The 20,109-nt window shown below is 42.1% G+C and overlaps 1 protein-coding gene across 1 annotated transcript in view; it reads right to left on the bottom strand.

Annotated features, from left to right (window-relative positions):
- Positions 1–6,368, bottom strand: part of Psd3 (pleckstrin and Sec7 domain containing 3) — a 320,435-nt gene extending 314,067 nt beyond the window's left edge. Inside the window, exons 1-2 of the mRNA XM_048330837.1 lie at positions 6,264–6,368; positions 903–1,782 (exon numbers count right to left, since the gene is read on the bottom strand). Coding sequence (XP_048186794.1) covers positions 903–1,661 — 759 coding nt within the window. The 5' untranslated portion in view covers positions 1,662–1,782; positions 6,264–6,368. The remainder of the gene's footprint in view (positions 1–902; positions 1,783–6,263) is intronic.
- Positions 6,369–20,109: the final 13,741 nt, after the last annotated feature.

Genomic DNA, 20,109 nt, shown 5'->3' with positions numbered 1-20,109 from the left:
TTGCAGAGTATACCCAGGCTTTAGGCACCAGCACAATGAGAAGAAGGACCACAGATGCAGAAATCAGAATGCAATCAGACAGCAAGCTTGACCACACAAGGCAGAGCCTGTGAAAACTAGAAGAGACCCAGGAGAACATATCGAACTATCTTCCCACTTACTGATGGGAAAGGGAGGGACATGTGTTTATTTTCGGTGTTGGGGAGACCTTGGAGGTAGGTGTGGACCCTAGAGAGCCAAGTGTTCAAGGACCATGGCCAAGTGTTATAAGGTGTTGGTTCTGGCAAACCTCTATTTCCCTCATCCTCCCTGGTTCCTACCCTGGAAAACACAACTTGCTCTCCCATTTATCTATTTGGAAGGGGAGGAAGGATTTTTTTGCCTATCACATTTCCTTTTTCCCATCTGAAACTGGAGATTTGGGCTTCCATGACTGAGTGGTTATGAGGACTAAAGAGATGTGAGGAAACCCCTGGCATAATGCCTGGCACAAGGTCCCCAAATGTCTTTATACCTCTCTGCCATTTCTCTTGGTCTCCCAACCTTTCTTCTCCCTTCTCTGGTAGAAATGTGTAGGGGTTTTGGGGGGGGGAAGGGCATTGTTCCTGAGCTTTCTCACTCAAGGTTAGCACTCTACCAGGCTGAGCCACAGTGCCACTTTTGGGTTTTTGGAGGTTCATTGGAGATAAGAGTCACATGGACTTTCCTGCCCTGGCTGGGTGCAGAAAAGAGACAAGATGGGAAGGGGTGTTCTGTGGCTGGCTAGAGACTGTGGTTGGAGTGGGTCATAGACCGTGGCGTGGCGAGGGAGACCCCAGGCTGAAATTGGGAGCCCGGTCCCATCTCCTCTGCTGAGGGAACAGCTGGAAGCTATGGAGGTTAAGATGCATACAAGTTCTTACCTTGAGAGGCAGAGCAGCTGGTGGGGCCGGGCAGGTCTGGCTGATCTGAATGGCGGGGCAGTATCTGCACAGCTGTGCCCTGGTCGCCAGCATTGTAACCCCGTGGCCCTGGTCACATTTCTTCAGAAGTACCTGATGAGGTGCCTTTCTCAGCTCTGCCCTTTCGACCCTGTGGGCAGTGTGGACCCAGGTGGCCTGCACTGGGCTTCGTAAAGCATCTCTGGCCTGGGAGTCCATGTCCCACAGGTCCTGGGGGATGGAAGCGAATGGCCAATGCTTGCAGCCCATGGAGGGATCGCTGTTTCCATTGCTCATGGCAGGAGCGGGGCTAGCCAGCCTGCATGACAGCGACTGTGGCCATCCAAGTTTCCCAGAGGCTGCAGCCAGGCGACACCCACAACGTAGGGATCTGCAAACACCACTCCTCCTGACATCCAGATCCTGGGGATTTTCCTCTCTCTCCTTCTTCTCCTTGGGTGAGTAGCAACCAAGAGCTGCGGGGTCCTCTCCCCTTAGGCTAGCGTCAGGCAGCAGTCTTGAAGGAGAAGCAGCTAAGCCTCGTGTGCGCCTCCGGTCCCAGCCTGCCAAGAAGTCTGTCCTGGGACTTAGGGAAATAGGTCCCTCCTCCCGGCCCCCTGGGGCTGCTCTTGAGGCTGCTCTAGCTGGAGACTGGGCGGGGAGAGCTCGGAGAGGGGGGGCCTGCAGCTGGATGAAGAGGAAGGAAGTTTTCATCTGCTGTTGCTGAGGTTGCTCAGCCATTTCCTCCAAGGGGGTAGGGCTGGTCCTTGCCAGGGTCGAGTTTCAGACCTCAGTGCCCAGGGATGGCAAAGAAGAGCAGCTGCGGGCAGACATGACTCAGCCCCACGATTCCATCGCCAGCCTGGGGAAACAAGTGACACACCTTCAGCACCCAGAGGGAGTCTCCAAGGAGGGGGACTCTACACTCACAAACACAAACAGATTGGTGGAGAATAATCTACCACGGGTGATGGGGGTGGGGACAGCCAAGACTTAGCTTCTCACACCATGAAATTAAAAAAAAAATAAAAAGCCAATCCATCGCATTGCTCCATCACAGATTCTGTTGAATTAGCGGTGCCAGGGTGTGGGGCCCGATCTGTGAGGCTCCATGTGGTTTTTAAATGAACCCTTGGTTACACTTGCAGTTGTACTTTGGATCTACTTTGCCTGTATCCTTTCCACTGAATACTTTGAATATTGCTCTGATAAAAAGCCTAACAGGCATTTGTGAATAAGCTCAATGTTTGCATGGAGTTTCACTGTGAAGACTGGGGTTCCTCAGGGCCTGTCCAGAGGGCCTCCCCAAGTGCCACGTCAAAATACTTAGTGCTAGAGTAGTTGCAGTGTGTTGTCAGTGAGATGGTGTTGGGAGGTTACTCCCCTCAAGGATGAGATTGAAGAGGGTGTGTGGTAGCTTGCTCTTCTGCCCCACCATGGGAAGGAGCCCCAGCAAAACACCCCCTATCTCTCTGCACCCTAGTACCCTAATATTGGACTTCTCCGCCTCTGAAACCAACCTACAGTGTTTTTGTTATAGCAGCACAAATATACTAAGGCACTAGAACCACTAACACAGAAATAAAGATTTAAGGAAAAGAGAGAGAGAGAAAGAAAGAGAAGACAAAAAAGAAATAAGAAAAAATACACACAGATAGCAAGAGGCTGGCAATTTTGTTGTTGTTGTTTTTGCCAGTCCTGGCGCTTGAACTTGGGGCCTGAGCACTGTGCCTGAGCCTCTGCTCAAGGCTAGCACTCTATCACTTGAGCCACAGCACTACTTTTGGCTTTTTCTGTTTATGTGGTGCTGAGGAATTGAGCCCAGGGCTTCATGCATGCTAGGCAAGCACTCTACCCCTAGGCCACATTCCCAGCCCAGTTTTGTTGTTTATTAGGCAGGTACTAGTGGCTCACGCCTATCATCTTAGCCACTCAGGAGGCTGAGATCTAAGGATCATGGTTCGAAGTCAGCCTGGGCAAGGCCCTGGTCCTAAGTTCAAGTCCCAAGCCCCAAAAGAACAAAATAAAAATAAACTTAGCTAACCACGTATGGTGGCATATATGCCTGTGGCAAATTCAAGGCTAGCCTGGGCTATGTAGTGAGACCTTGGTTCCAAAAACAAAAATAAAGACGAAGGCAAAACCCTAGCAGAATAGTAATCACTTTGCATTTTTAACTTATGAGAAAATTTTCTTTTCAAGTAGACATCATTTTATTTTCCCTGAACAGTGTAACAATTCATTGCAAAGTATGGTGGCAGAGAAGCAAGATGAAAAGAAGAGCAAGCCATGCATGTTCGGTTGAGTAATTCACATTCAGAGAGTTTCCACAGGCTCAACAGAGTGGGAATGGGCCATCTTGAGCCGGGCTGACCTTGCTCTGGAGGAGAAAAGGGGCACAAAGGAGAAAGAAAGCTCTCATCCTTATTAGTTAGAAGCAACTTGATTTCAAAGAGAGCCAAGAGGTCATCCTCTGAGATCAAGTGAGCAAAGAGCCCACAATGATCTGATTAACATTGGGCATGAGCTCCTAGTCTCTGTCCCCACCCGAACAGTGGGAAGACACCAAGCTACATAGCTGGTCAGGCAGAGGCTTCAGAAATTCTCAACACAGGTGGTTGAGTGTCCTAAGTCAGTTTTTGTGTGTGTGCTAGACCTGGGGCTTGAACTCAGGGCCTGGGTGCTGTCCCTCAGCTTTTCTGCTCAAGGCTAGCACTCTGCCACTTGGGCCACAATTCCACTTTCAGCTGTTTGCTACTTAGTTGGAACTAAGAGTCTCATGGACTTTCTTGTCCAGGCTGGCTTTGAACCATAGTCCTCATATCTCAGCTGGCTGGTATCTAGGATTTAAGGCATACGCCACTGGCACCCAGCTTAAACACTTTCTTTTTTAAATTGAGGTTAAGGAAGTTCTGCTCTTGTAGGTTAAGAAGGACCACATAATCCTTTTATAACAAGTACAAAAGCAGAGAACATTTTTTTGGCAAAACAAAATTATGTCCAAGTAGAATTATATATTGATAAGCTTATGCTAATTAGTATTCATCAGAAATCCTATATTAATGATGCCTTGTTTATGTAATTTTTGCAATTTTCTATGACAGATCATTGTAATTAGTAAAGAAACATGAGTTTGTTGGCAGTTGAGCTGATAATAATGAGAGAAGCAGTAGAATTAAATTGGGGTGAGAAATAATCATTTTCATTTAGCTTCTAGAAGTGTGACTCTATCACAAAGTTTAAAGGTTTTGCATTCAATTTTATGAGTCTTCAAATGGTGTTGGAAAAGTCAACTTACAGTCCTTTCAGAACAAGAAGCCTTTAATTAAAGGCTCAGAGAAATCAGAGATGATGGTTTAGTTGAGCATTCCTATCATTGATATAACAATGCTTATCACACTTTAAGTAAATGTTTTTGTGTTGCAAGGTACCGCTGCCACATATAATCTCATTTGATAGGTAAAAACTGTAAAGAAAGAAAGGCAGAAGTTTATTATTCTGTCTTACAGGTTCAGAGACTTGGTGTGAGTCACAGTTACCAGATGGTTACTCCAGAATTTAAGCCCTTGTCATCAGACTCAGTCCATTGTTGGCTTGCCTCTATCCCAGCTCATTCTTCAGCTCTTCGATCCTTACCCATCAGCCAGGAAACATTAAAAACATATGTGTAGGTGAATATATATGTATGGGATGACACAACTCCAATTAGAGATGAACCAGCTTCCTTAAGGATCAGAAAAATGCGTGGCTACGAATTCTAAGAGTAGCTGCTGTAATGAGTAGTGGCTGTCAGACCCATGGATGTCCTCCAACCTCCTGCTATTTTTCAGTCCTCCTCTGCTTACTCCAGCCCATCCTGCAACCACTCCTTATAGTCTGCTGAGGCACCAGCTTGGCCATTCTTGCTTCCTGACTCCAGAATAAAGGCTGAGCTTATAGCCAGTGGTTTGCCTAAACTTTCCTGCTTCTTCCTTAAATAAATCTTACCTTGGGTGCCCTGGTCAAATTTCGACACCTACGTGACCAACACCAGCCACTCTGGCCTATACTAGTTCTCTCCTTTCTAGTGCTTTCTTCCAGTAACTTTCATTTTGATGTCAATCAGATATTGCTCCCTAATGGTCACTACACGGTAACCATAAGAAAGAAGTAGAAAGCCAAGAAAGAAGTTCTTCTGAAAAATCTGTATAACTTTCCCACCACTGAGTTAGTCCCATAGTCATTCAAAATATTTTAACGGTGCAATTCTTCTCCCATAAGCAAAACACTTGGCTCAAACAGAAACTCAGATTAGATGTGCACTATCAGAATATGACAAGTTCTACAGCTTGATTGGAACGCTGAGACTGAAATGCCAGCATGCACAATGGAAGAGAAGAGAATACTCAGCACAGATTGCTGAGCAGCTCCTTTTGAACATGCAATAACTGTCCAATAACAGCCTAGCAAGAGTGCTTGGACACGAACATAGTGATGGCCCCTTGCTCTGGAGAATTTTACTCTAGTCCCTAATTCCTGTGATAGGTTACCTGGGTCAGCATTAGGCACAAGTACTATCTCAATTTCATCCTCATCCTTTCCAGATCCTTGTTATTATAAATAAATATATCTAAAAGAAATATCCGAGTGTATGGTTACTCACATGACAGAGGTTGCGATTTGTTTTATGTTTAGCATTAATTTGAAAGAAATGGTGAACATTTTTTTAAAAGAAAATCTAACCAAAATGGGGGGGGGGGACAAAGGGTGAACAAATGCAGCAGTGGTACTCACTAGACATTTCCTGAAAATGAACTGTACGACTTATGGGTGGGGACAGGAGGGAAAACCTGGGAGAGAGCAAGGGAAGGGGTGACACTGTCCAAAAAGAAATATACTCATTATTGGACTTATATAACCATAACCCCTTTATAATAAGAATTTCAAAAAAAAATCCAACCAAATTTGGGCACTGGTGCTCATGCCTGTAATCCTAGCTACTCAGGAAACTGAGATCTGAAGATCATGGTTCAAAGCCAGCCTGGGGAAGGAAAGTCGTGAGACTCTTATCTCCAATTAACCACCAGAAAACTGGGAGTGGTGCTGTGGCTTAAGTGGTGGAGCTCAGGGATAGCGCCCAGGCCCAGAGCATAGGAAAGAGCGACAGCTGAAAAGACTGTGTTCTGGGTACAGAAAGTTCTTCTCCACCCTGGACCGTCTGTTCTCTGGGTCACAGAGGCCCTTCCGTATGGCCACCAGAGAGGATGTCCAAGACAGAGATGGGGCAGCTAGCTCATTTGTTTTAAAAGCAGCTTTCCAAATGTTTTGAGTCTTCTCTTTCTAATGAGTTACATACCCACTTACATGGGCAGGGCTGGCGCTGAAGAAAGGATTCCCTGTCTTTCCCATTTCCTGACAGGGCAATCTTAGGCAAGTTATTTGAGCTTTTGGAGCTTCATGTTTCACCTAGAAAGCAAGGGCAGAAGGAGATAATATATAAGACATCAGTTGGTGAAATGGACATCACTGTGTACCCATGAGTTCTTTTTCTCAGTAGATGGCTTCCCTCAAGGTTACAAAATGCCTCAGACAAATTCATTGCTCCGTGGTGACTGTGACTAAGCTGAATCTTAAGGGATAAATAGGAATTAGGCAGTGAAGGAGGAGAGAGATCATTTGTGCTGTGCTGAAAATAAACACACAGCATTACAAAAATGCCGTGTTGCCAGTGGTTTGCAAGGCATGCTGGGACGTGCAGACCTAAGGGAAGGCAGAGGTGGGCAGAGGAGCTCCAGGTGGTTTGGCTCAGTGCTATGAGACATCAGGTTTGAGACAGGCAGTGGCAAGAGCTCTACGTTCGAGGGTGTACCATGCCTCGGATTTTGTATCTTCAAGCCATGAGTTATGTGTACTTTCCAGTGAATTTTTAATAAGCATACATTTCAAAAGATTTCAGTCAAGTTAGTTCTAGAAATAGCAAGTTCCACAGTCCAGCCTGTTTCCTTGCTGCAGGAATCTTCAGAGCCTTTAATAAGCTACTGTGTGCCGTGAATCTTCGAGAAGGAAATGTTTTCTGCCGTGTTTCTTAAATACCTTTGACCACAGGACTTTTCACTGAACCTGCCCTCTCTTATACTCCCATTGTTTAAGGATTTCCATTCCCTCATTCCCTTCTTTCCTTCTTTCCTTCCTTCCTTCCTTCCTTCCTTCCTTCCTTCCTTCCTTCCTTCCTTCCTTCCTTCCTTCCTTCCTTCCTTCCTCCTTCCTTCCTTCCTATCTTCCTTCCTTCCTTTCTTCCTTCCCTCCTTCCTTCCGTCTCCCCTCCTTCTTCCTTCCAGAATGTCCCCATAGGAAGAACTGGGGAAGCAGCTCAACAGTATAGCTCTTGCCTAGCATGCCAAAGGTCCTGGGTTCAATTCCCAGCAGTAGCAAAAAGTAGTCTCATAAGTTAAAATCGACAGCAGCAGCTTTACCAGCAGCACATGGAAGACCCTGTGAAGCAGGATTGTAGGGGGTGAGCCAGGCAGCAGAACCCCCAGTTTCATCACTGGACCCCCCTCATGCGTTACCACCACAGCCATGGAGTTGGCTTCATGGAACATTTTTGGTTTCCAGGACAACATCTAAATACAATACCACAAAAACCCTTTGCTAGAGGTGGGCCTCCTGGCACCCGCTCTCACCCTCTCTTTCTCCCATTGCTGGTTTCTACTGGTATTTAGAAGAGAGCTGTTCTTGTTCTCTTGCCTTTTTCCAGGGACTTCGGTTAGAATTCGTTTTTGTGCGTTTGTGAATACATCTTTAAAATCTGTATGGCTAGTTTGGGAGTTTTCAAAACCTACAGCTACTTTAATCACTTTTTCCAGGCAATATTTCAATCCAGATCGTTTGAAGGAGCTGGGCCTGGCACCCACATGGCCTGAGTAAGAGGCTTGCTCGCTGACTTGAAAGCCATCTGATCTGGAAGGAGTGCAAGGCTGTTTCTGTTTAAAAATAGCCAGCTGAATTTGGGAGTCTTTTTCCAATTCGAGTAGAAACATACTTTCAAGGCCTGATTAGCCCCTAAACCACAAACTATAAATGTTTTATAGCTTGTGGGTGCAAATATATTCTGAAGTAATCTGGGATATTCATTAAAAGAATTAGGATGATTTGGACACAGCAAACTCAAGGCTGAACTTGTTAGATCAAGTCTAATATTGTTTTTTTATTTTTGAGACTGGGTCTTAATGGAGAGCCCAGGCTCACCTCAAACTCACTATGTAGCCTAAGCTAGCATGGAGCTGGTGAGCCTCTGCATTAGCCTTCCAAGTGCTGAGCTGACAGGTATGTGCCACTATGCCCAGATAACTATTACTTCTTAATAGAGAAAATCATTAATATGGATAACTGGGTATAATCACACATTTATATTATATATTATATTCCTTCTCAAAGAATGTACAGATCTGCGGAATTTTTTTATCTGCCCCTTCTCTACCAGCCTCAATTTCCTTCTCATCCAAATCCAATCCATCCCTTGGCCTGACTGCTTCTAGGGGTATTGGCCCATGAAATAGATCCAAGCAATTTTGTTTTTGTTCAACATATTTTATGCTTCCGTGTTTCCTATGAAATGAGATCCAATATTTCCCATGCTTTTAAATTTTGTTTCTCAAATACCATTTGGCAAGTGGCGCTCACCTATCTCTCTTCCTCTTCGTAAGACACAGTCAGTATTTATTGAGCATCAGTTATAGACCTTGAACTGCACTAAGGCTTGAGTCATTATCAGTGGAGGAGAGTTATGTTGTCAAGCTTTGTAGAGCTTCCAGTTTGACTAGTAAAGAAGAGAAATAACATATTTAGGAAACAAATCAATTCATAAGCATCTGTTGTGATAAGTGCCATGAAAATGAGGCCTCCAAGTGACAGAGCCACCAACTCACTGGTTGGATGTATGAGCCGTAACCCCTTTGCTTCAGTTTAGTTGGAATCGCAATACTTCATAATAATGCTGGTATCACATGCTTAGGCTGCCAGAGAAAACCACTAAATAGTTTTGAACCCTACCAAAGGATTAATTTAATGGCTGAATGATTGAGCTTGAAGAGTTTTCTGTAGCATACAGCAGAGATTTTGAAAGCTGGTTTGAGCAGATCAACAGCTTACCCTGCTGAAAAACAATATGAAAAACAGATTGGCCCAGGGCACTTTGTAGAATGTAGATTTATGCAAAACTTCCACAATTCCAAATTAAACAAAGGCAGAATGACACAAATTTGTTGAAATGGAATGCAAGCTAACCATTTCAGTGCTTCTTTCCCGAGTTCAACAGAATGTTGATATTTAAATTCTCTGCAAGCTCATTTAATTTCTGCACGATAATCCGAAGGGCAGAAATAGATGAATTGCTGACATTTTTCAGTTCCCAGGAGGAAGACAAAGGCTCACAGACAGAGATGAGTAGAGAGTTTGTTTGGGTCATATGTTTGCATAAATCTCTAATTACATACATAAATAATTGGCTAGCTGCGTTATCGTTCATTAGTTTTGCTTAGATATCAGTCACTGAAGTATTATCTAATTTTATTAAGTTCCTGGAGGCCTTGGAGAATCTTAGTTACAAGATAGTTCTCTGCTTGTTAGCATTGAACTTATGGCTTGTTTATTCAGTGGGGTTTGTTTTCAGCCCTTTGCCCCTATGTTAACACCCCCTTTGTTTTGTAACCTACACTGTCTGGGGACTCTGGACCCAGAAGAGAGGCAGATGGATAGATGTATCCACACTTGCTTTACAACATCTGTACATACACAGATGAATTCTATCACATGGCTCTGATGTCTTTGGAAATCAAGAAAAAAGAGAAGAAAAAGAGAACTGGAGAAGTCTTCAAGGCCCTTAACGACACAATTGAACAGTCCTGTGTAATATAACTGAATCATTTGTGGCACATAGCAGATCCCATGTCAATTCATTGGTGTCACTTGGTTATTTCTGAGCATCTAGTCTTGTATCTCAGACTTGATCCTGAATCCTACTTTATCTTTTTACAAAGAAGGCAGCTAGTTTTCTTCTACCCTATTCAGGAAGATCAAGAAATAGTGAGTCCAGCAATCAGTATAGGAAGTGCTAAAGTCAACATGGGAGAAAAGAGAAAAATGCTTCAGCACCATGCCCATAATCTGTCAGACGTGAGTGGCATGCATACTGTGAATGAAAGGAAGGTGTGACCTAATGCCAGAGGCACCCAGTGACAAAGGGACCCTTAGGTTTATCACTGACAGTTTAGACAACGAAAATGAACTTTTACTTCACACAGTAATACGCCTCCCAAAATTCATGACTGAATTATGGAATGAATGCATAGTTATACAGTCAAATGAATTCTAAAATGGCCAGACATTGAACAATAAGCTAGATGCTATATGAACTACTCTAAAATGGATAATGATAAAATTACAAATATAGAAAGGAAAAGGCAGAATTAAAATATAAAAATGGGGCTGGGGATATAGCCTAGTGGCAAGAGTGCCTGCCTCGGATACACGAGGCCCTAGGTTCGATTCCCCAGCACCACATATAGAGAAAACGGCCAGAAGCGGCGCTGTGGCTCAAGTGGCAGAGTGCTAGCCTTGAGCGGGAAGAAGCCAGGGACAGTGCTCAGGCCCTGAGTCCAAGGCCCAGGACTGGCCAAAAAAAAAAAAATATATATATATATATATATAAATGTATCAAAGAAGTAATGACAAAAGTTATGGCGTAGGATATAGATGGCTTGGGACAAAGATGAAGGCATTTTTGAAAATAAAATTTTCAACATATTTGGTATATTTCTGTTTGTTTATTTCAACTGTTATGATTTTAGTATGTCTCATAAAGAGAACAAATTAGACATGCTTTCTTCTTTTTTAAACTGGGGCTTGCACTCAGGGCTTCATACTCTTGCTTAGCTTTTTCACTAAAATCTAGCACTTTATCATTTGAACCATACCTCCACTTCTGCATTTCTGCTGGTTCATTAGAGATAAGATTCTCACGGATTTTTTTTTTTTTTTTTTGGCTTGGAGTGGCTTGAGACAAGGATCTACAAATCTCAGTCTCCTATGATGCCTGTATGAACCACAAGCATGAGTCAAGTGCTCACCTGATATTTGTGATTCAAACACCATTTCCTGTGTTTTAATTTTGCTTTTAGCTTATGAGCTGATAGTTTTTATTTTCCTTGTGCTTCCTGATATGCTTCAATTTTATGCTTAAATATTATATGCTTAAATATTATTTTGTTTGTCTTACATTTTCTATTCCTCTTTTGCTCCCTTTCTTGTCTTTAATATATATATATTTTGGCCAGTCCTGGGCCTTGGACTCAGGGCCTGAGCACTGTCCCTGGCTTCCTTTTGCTCAAGGCTAGCACTCTGCCACTTGAGCCACAGTGCCACTTCTGGCCGTTTTCTGTATATGTGGTGCTGGGGAATCGAACCCAGGGCCTCATGTATACGAGGCAAGCTCTCTTGCCACTAGGCCATATCCCCAGCCCCTCTTTAAAATATTTTAAACATAATTTTAATTCATTCATTTTGATCTTCTGGTTTAGAAGCTAACCATTCCATTATTAGCTTTTCTATGAGTTTTTCTTAAATTTTGAATAAACAAAGGCCAAGTATAAATAGTACCTTAATCTCTGAAAAATACAAGGCGACTAGAATGCCTTATCCCACAACTGGACATGACAGTTTTTTTTATTATAGATGACGTAGTGTTTCAGCTTACTTTAGTTATAAGTAGGGAGAGGATATCATAACTTCATGTGGCTCTCAAGCACTTGAAATGTAGTTAGTATGAAATGAGATGTTCTCTAAGTGTGAGATACACACTAGAATTCTATGACTGGATGCAGAACATAGAACATGACATTTCTTTTTTTTTTTTTTTTGGCCAGTCCTGGGCCTTGGACTCAGGGCCTGAGCACTGTCCCTGGCTTCTTCCCGCTCAAGGCTAGCACTCTGCCACTTGAGCCACAGCGCCGCTTCTGGCCGTTTTCTGTATATGTGGTGCTGGGGAATCGAACCTAGGGCCTCGTGTATACGAGGCAGGCACTCTTGCCACTAGGCTATATCCCCAGCCCCGACATTTCTTTATTAACTTCTGTACTGAATGTATAGGAAAGCTTATGTTTACATATTGTTTCTAAAGAAACAACTCTACCTATTTCATTTTATGTTTTTAAACATGCATAAGGGAAACTTTTAAATGACAAATGTAGATGACATATTTCCATTGGCTAACACGGGTTTACATGGGCACAATAAATCTTTTTCAACACAATCCTTAATCATCCCAACTAAGAACCCCCCTTACCTCCCTCACTGAGTAGGTATGAGGTCAGAAAAGATGGTGTTTACATTTCCTAAGCCAATGGCTGTGCCATTTGAAACACAAAAAAATGGCTCACAGACCAAAGGACCTTACTTCACTGTGACAGCATTTGCTAAGTCAGGCCTTTCAGAATTCCTTTTAATCCCATTTACCTTGGGTAGGGAGGAAGTGGGTTCAGTGGGAAAGAAAAAGAAGGCCAAAGGATGAATGACAGAGATAACTCACCCATTTAGGTTTGCTAGGAAATGAAAATGTTCTTTTCCTTCTATGGTCAGATTATCTGGGACCATTTAGGCAGGTAATACATATAATTTAGGTGAAGGTGAGTTATAAAGCACAAGGTCTCAAGGATAATTATTTGGGTGCTGACATAATCACCATGACGCACCAAAGCTAGCAGTAATTACCGTCTCCTCTTGAGATGCTTCTAAGAAGGACACATGCATGGAACATGAAGTCTTCACCTTACGAGGGCAGCCTGGTAGACAGCTTCCTCCCTCTGTGGTACCTCTGTCTTGTGCCCAAGCTCTGCCAAATGAAGGCAGAAAGGAAAGAACACACTAAAGAGGAATTCCCACCAATAATTAGGACGGGATTTTTTTTCTCTGTATCATCTCTTATTAAACTACAGGCTTACAATCCTTTATCTATAATTCTACAAAAAACTCTAAAAACCAAAGGGTTCTTTGCCCAGAATTTATTTGGAGGCAAAACCCTTGAGAATCCAGTGCACTAGTGAGATGCAATTTGCTGTCTTTATCCTACTTAGTTTGATGTTTGTACAGGAGACTGCAGACGTGTTGACGTGTTCACTCATGACCGGGAGTGGCAAAGGGGTCACAAGCTACACAACACCTCTGTGAGAGGAGACTTTCCTGAAATCTGGAATATTTACCATTTGAAATCCTCTGATTCAATAAGGAGTAGAGTCAGCTTGTGGGATACCACATCTCAGAAACCAGGCAAATAACCAAGCTCTCCACCTTCTTGTTTATTCCCCTGACTCAGTCATTGGCTCCAAAGTCACTTTCCCCCTTTATGTGTTAGTTTTTCATTCACAAGCCCTTGAATGTAACTCTGGGGAAGACGGAGTAGTTTCCCTGGTGTGTTTCAGGTATCCTGGGATAATGGATCCTGTCTCTGTATGATGTGATCCAGGCTTTACAAGCTTGTATGGAACACCAGTAATTAGATTTATCTCCTCTAAACTCATAAAAATGGAATAATAATGTGTAGAATAATCTTTCTTAATGTGTCTACAAGGAGAAAATTGCATGAGTTATGAGAATAAGAGGAGCTAAAAGAATAATGAAGGTGTACTCTTATTAAGGTTATAAATTATGCTGGGCATTGGTGGCTCATGCCTGTCATCCTAGCTACTCAAGATGCTGAGATCTGAGGATCACGGTTCATTGCCAGCCTGGGTAAGAAAGTTTCTGTGAGGCTCTTATCTCCAAGTTACCACCAGAAAACCAGAAGTGGCATTGTGGCTCAAAATGGTAGAGCACTAATCTGGAGCAAAAGGATCTCAGGGACAGCACCCAGGCCTTGAGTTCAAGTCCTACAAGTGACATATCTATATACACATATATATGTACATACACATGTACATACACATGTACATATATATGTGTATATATAATTTTGAGAAATGAGGCATCATCCTCAGCTCCTGAGAGAGCTTGTTTTAAGTCCCTTAGGAGGAATGAGGCTTTTGGGGGTAAGGTTAGTTGGGGTAGAGTGGTTAGTTGGAAGGGGTGACTTTGATCAAGATACATAAATGCAGATAAGAATCCTTATGCAACTATGTGGAGAAAATAAAAAAGAATAATGCTTCCAATTCATTTTCCTGAAAGACTTCAAGAGTTGAGGTAAAAACTGATAACTGAACATATAACTGAATTACCTTAATCAGGAAGTTAAAAAAAAATCTTACCCACACCCCCTGTTTCTTTAACAACCCTTCTAATTATCTGGCTTTGGCAACTGCATTTATCATTTTCATTTTGGAAAACTCTCCTTAGTAACTATTCATATATCACCACAGATGGTTGCTGAATATTTGTTACCGCTTTCTGCCCTTCAGACCTAAATTTCATTTTGCCTTGTGACAGAACAGGAGAAAATTAGTCACAACCATATATACTTTCCTTGTCTATCTCAGGGGGAAAAAACCCTTTCCACTTCTCATTCTTGGAAGTGGATTCAATATGTAATTCTTTATATAGCTGCAATGCTTTTAGTCAACTCTCTGTAAAATTACTACTTGTTTGCTTTTGAGTCCTGATGCTCTAGTGTAAATTCAGAGCTCAAGTATGGTTGGCCCACGCAACACCACAGAAGGCACCTTTCAAAACTGGTCTGCCACACAGAACTGCTTTGTGCCAGTCTGCTTGGGACCCCTTCATTTTCTTTTACTTGCATGGGGTCCATTTGAGTCTTGACTTGAAAATCCAGAAAAGGCTACATAATGATCAGGACAAACTTCTGTCCCGAAGGGGGTGGGCACACAAAGCTACAAATCTGCGTGGAGCACATCATAAAGTTGTTGGGGACACTGAGCCTCACCTTTGTGTTCTGTCCTGGAAACCCCTCTGTGCTACAGCAGGTTCATCTCATTTACCTTCTGGGTCTCCATAGAGAGGCTGCCTTCTTCTCTCAATGGCTTTCTCTTAAGCGGTGGATCTGGGAGTGGCTCCAGTCGTTTCCTTCCCAAACTCACATTCAAAGAATCAGTTTTTAATTGGCTCATACATTTTAAAAAAAAGTATATTCTTTACCATCAAAATTGATTCTTTTTCTATGTTCTTTTGGGGGAATGAATTCATAGAACTGCTAGTTTAGTTAGATCCCCTCTTCTAAACCTGCACTTAAAGTAGTATTTGAGGTTGGATTGTGGTTTCCCTTTTTCTGCTAGCTAGCTTTATTTCTACCTTAGTTTTATAAGAAGATAAAGACAGATACATTAGATAGATAGATAGATAGATAGATAGATAGATAGATAGATAGATAGATGGTAGATAGATAGATAGATAGATAGATAGATAGATAGATAGATAGATGATAGACAGACAGATTGGTATATAGTCTTGCCCTCACTCAGGCACACTTTCAAATGGCCTGTTTGCATTTCATTTCCTATGGGATCTCATTGCACCAATAGTGCTGCGTGCACTCAGCTTGAATGATAGCATTCTCAATCTCTGAGCAGGTCAGGCGTTGCCTGGTGAGGAATCCAGGAATCCAGCCTGGCTCTGCATAGCCAAGACGCTCACTCAGAGAGGCAAAACCTTCTCCACACATTCCTTCTCAGCAAGACTATGAAACCCAGGTGTTTTGTTTTGTTTTGTTTTTCAGTTTCCTTTCTAGATCACAAGGTTATTGCCAATGCTTTAAATATGATCTTGGGAAGTTACATTTTTGTGGTTTTTCCATGCTTACCTGGGATGCAATTTATACAGGATGCCTATCATTTAAGGCGTTTCCAGTATCTTTACAATGAATGCTATGCACTCATCACCACTGAACAACTCCAGATCAGTTCCATTCCACCAAAAAGAGCCTCCATACCTGTGTTTCTCTCACCATTTCATATTGTCTGGCAAGCCTGAATCTACTTTCTACTTTTATCCTATATGAATTTGTTTCTTCTAGATATTTCTTATTAGTCTACATGTGAAACACAATGTGTGGTCTCTCTGGCTTTTTGTGTGTGCTTGTTTGCTTTTTGTTTTATTGAGACAAGGTTTTGATAAGTATCTAAGGGCTGCCCTTGAACTTCATGCCCCAGCCTTATGTATATTTAGATTACAGGTATACAGTGTCATTCTCAGCTTTCTTTTCTTTTCAATTAGCATGTTTTTACATTTCATCTATGTTTTAGCATGAATCAGTACTCCATTTCTTTACATGAGTCAGTAACATTCTATTGCATGGGTGTTACTATTGTATCACTAATTAATAGACACTTAGACTTTGTCTACATTTTGTCTTTGCTGAGTTAAAGTGGGGAAATCTCACATTTCTGATCACACCAGAAGTTCCCTGCCACATCAAGCCTCAATGGCTTAGGAAGGTAAGAAGCCATGAAAGCTGATCTCTACATATCATTTTTCACTCATCTTTCCTGGCTTGCCACGTAAGACACAATCGACTCTGTTGACTCATAGGACTGTCAGCGAAAGAATGAAGAAAACAGCTTTTAAGCTCAAAGGGGCTGAAAATGGAAGTCAGAGATAACAGCTCTGGTGGCTCATGCCTATAATTCCTAGCTATTTGGGAGAACTGAGAATTGCAGTTCAAACACATCGCAGGAATAAAAGTCCACACCTGGTAAAAGCCAGAAGTGGAGCTGTGTTTCATGTGGTAGAGTGCCAGCCGTGAGCAAAAAAGCTAAGCAAGAGTACATGGCCTTGAGTTCAAGGCCCAGTACTGGCACAAAAGTAAGCAAGTAAGCAAGCAAACTAAAAAATATTAAATATTATTTCTGCTCTGTGCAGTGGCTCACAAATGTAATGCTACTCAGGGAGTGGAGATTGGGAGAATCAAATTTAAAATGAGGTTAAAAAAAAAAGAAAGTAGACCCCATCTCAAATAACAAACACTGGTGCGGTAGTACGCACATATCAGCTACTCCGGAGGCATAAATGGAATTGTGGACCAGGCCTCCCTAGGCATAAATGAAAGACTCTATTCATAAAATACCTTGAGCAAAAGGGGCTGGGGGCATAGCTCGTGGTCAACTGCCTGCCTGGCAAGGCCTTGAGTTCAAAACTCTGTACAGCCAAAAACAAAACAAAACAAAAAAAAAAACACCAACCAACAACAACAACCCAAAATCTAGTCCAACGCCATATAATGAATGCAGTTTTCAAAGTGTATTTCCTTGGGAAGCACTGCTGCATTGTTCAAGACTCTGTTTTGGATTTGGAAAGGGAAAGCTTTTTCCATAATAATGCTGTAAGAATGACTTAAAGAAAAACTGTATTCTCTCATAATGCCCAAGAGAATTTTCCATAGTATCACTGTTTGAACAACTAATGGAATATGTGTTTATAGATTCTTATTGTATAGATTTCTGTTAATGTATGAGATCCATATGTCTAGTATATATAAGTATCTATGTATCATCGCTCAGTTGTGTCATTAGCCCGCTTTCTCATAAACAAAAGTCTAAGGTTCCTACAGACCCTAAATTATTTTTAAGACTATCATGAAGCCCTTAGAACAAAATATTTGAGGATGTTGGTTTAAAGGGATTAAGTAACATAATTAGTTAAACGTTCTGCAACATATCCTATTCCCAGTATTGTGGAAATGAAAGAACAATTCTTTTTACAGTTTACAGTTCATTACAACACAATTACTTACTTAGAAGCCATTAACTTGTATGTGCAAAGAAAAGGACAATTGAATACCTTCCTATATTCATGTTATTCTCACTTTTTAACTTATTTCAAGATCTGGACATTAAAAAATATTGCTAGTGAAGAACGTATTTGAAGATAAAACATCTGCAACAATACCAGATAATTGCACAGGTTAACGTTTTCATAAAAGCATGCGTGACTATACAAAAGCAGATTTCACCTCTCTACGAGTTGCTACGCCATCTCTACAGAATCTTTACCTTAGAGATTCCCTGTCAATAACTCAAGGAGAAAAATAGCACAGGAATGATGGGTGGGTTCTTTAAAAATGAAATTCCTCAGGACGCAGATAAAATTAAACACATTTCTATTTAAGCAGATGGAAGTAGATCCAGGCACAGAAGAGAGAAGAAGAGACCCACCATGGGGAACAAATACATGTGGTAGAAGGGTATTTTTGGCTTTTGCCAGCCTGCTCAGCTCTCCCACTCCTTCCTACGTGGACAATGTGACACAGAGCGACACTCTAGCTGTTGGAAATGGAGCAAAACTTTAAGTTTCATCTCACTCAACATCTTCCATCAAGAAGTGTTGACTATGTGCCCAGGACCCTTCCCATCCCCTTAGACTTGGGACAGAGCTCAGAGATCATGTTTGAGAGAGCAGAGAGGAAGGGGAAATGTAGAAGCAGCCTAAGAGCCATATGCTCTGCTCCCACCACTGCCCACTAGGCTGAGCCGGAAGCACCCAATGGGACTTTATTTTACATTTGGAGATTCAAAGGAAAGAGGATTGTGAGTAGACTAGATGGAGAAACAGCCAGGATGGTGTGGTTACATGTCATGAAGTGGCAAAGTAGGAATGGGGAGATGGAGCCTCCTGTCTGTGACTTTTGATAGCTGCTCTTGATCAGCCCATTTCATTCAACTGGGCTCCAATGGTAGGTGATAGAGCAGTGGCTTGCGCACACTGTCTCCAGGTCAGATGTTCTCTTCTCAGGGTAGACTGAGGTGTCCAGGTGTCCAGATGTCCAGTGAACATCTGTTCACTCCTCTGACAAGCACCGTGACATGCTGAAAACTCAAGATATAAACTTTTCCCATGCAAACTGCTTCTCTATCATTGTTTGCAAGAAAAATTGGTATTCTCCCTCTCCGGTTCAGTAAAATGACACTTCCACACAGATGCTTTATAGACACCTCAGACTGCAGAAGAGCAAAACGAACATAACTTCTTATAGCTACTGTTTATCAGGAAATGACGCTATTGGACATGTAATTGCTTGGGCAAAACCCTGAACGCCCTAGTTGATACTTTCACTCATTCTTCACCTCCATTCTTACACAAAACACAAGACTATTGCTCAGGTCCCCATTTTGGAGATCTGATCATTGCTTTTTACCTCCTCTGCCACTAATCAAATCACCACTTGCCTTAATTTGGGCTAAGCAATGGCCTTATAAATGTAATCTGATTTCCATGGCAAGAATTGTCCACTGTTCAGACAATAGCTGGGAAGAAATTTTAGAATAGTCATGGATTTCCAGAGGCATCTGAGGGCGCATAGGAAACTCCTTCCTCTGGCTTTTGGAGCTCTCTGTCCTCTTTAAACACACCCTGTCCTGTTCTCCTTACCTAGTATGTACAGCAACAGTGGCCTCTGTCTCCCAAATTGCCACAGAACATATAGGATGCACTACTAAGTCTTTTTTTTTTAATCAGTTGACTTTGTGGTTGGATAATTATATTCCATTGTGTATATATACCATATTTTCCTGTTGTCCTTCATAGTACCTAGGCTTGATTTAATCTTAGTTATCATGAGCACTTGCAAAAAAATATGCAATGTAGCTATCTCTTTAGTACACTGATTTAATTTCCTCTGGAGATACACACATACACACACACACAGAGAGAGAGAGAGAGAGAGAGAGAAGTGGGAAAGCTGGATCATATGGTAGACCTATTTTTAGTTTTTTGAAGAACCTCCATACTGGTTTCCATAATGATTGTACTAATTTACATTCTCACCGAAGTGCATGAGAGACGTTTCTTTTCCTTTACACCCTTGCCAAGACTTGTGAAATTCTGTCATCAGCAGCAAAATGGGTAGTACTGGATGACGTGGTGCTAAGTGAAGTCAGCAAGACACAGAAGGACAAGCACCTCACGTTCCCTCTCACACTTGCTAAAAAACTCAGCCTGAATGTCAAATGGTGGCTTTAGAGGGTGGAAAGGGTGGTGGGGAAGAGAGGATAGATTTAGTTTAGACACTGTCTGCACTTGCTTTAATGTCTCATGGAACTCCAGTAGCATGTATAATTAAGGCATGCTAATAAAAAATAGAACTTAAAAAAGTAAGCAACTGTGATTCTTAAAGAAGTTTGGGAAGTCATTTCCCAAGGCTCCAGCTGTATCTTCCCCTATTATGCTCTTCCACTTCTATCCTTCTTATCTTTTCCTATATGATACTCATATAGTA

This window comes from Perognathus longimembris, chromosome 21 (assembly GCF_023159225.1).
Source record: "Perognathus longimembris pacificus isolate PPM17 chromosome 21, ASM2315922v1, whole genome shotgun sequence".
Lineage (NCBI taxonomy): Eukaryota > Metazoa > Chordata > Mammalia > Rodentia > Heteromyidae > Perognathus > Perognathus longimembris.
Note: the sequence above shows the minus strand (reverse complement) of the source record. Positions and strands in the feature narration are given on the sequence as shown.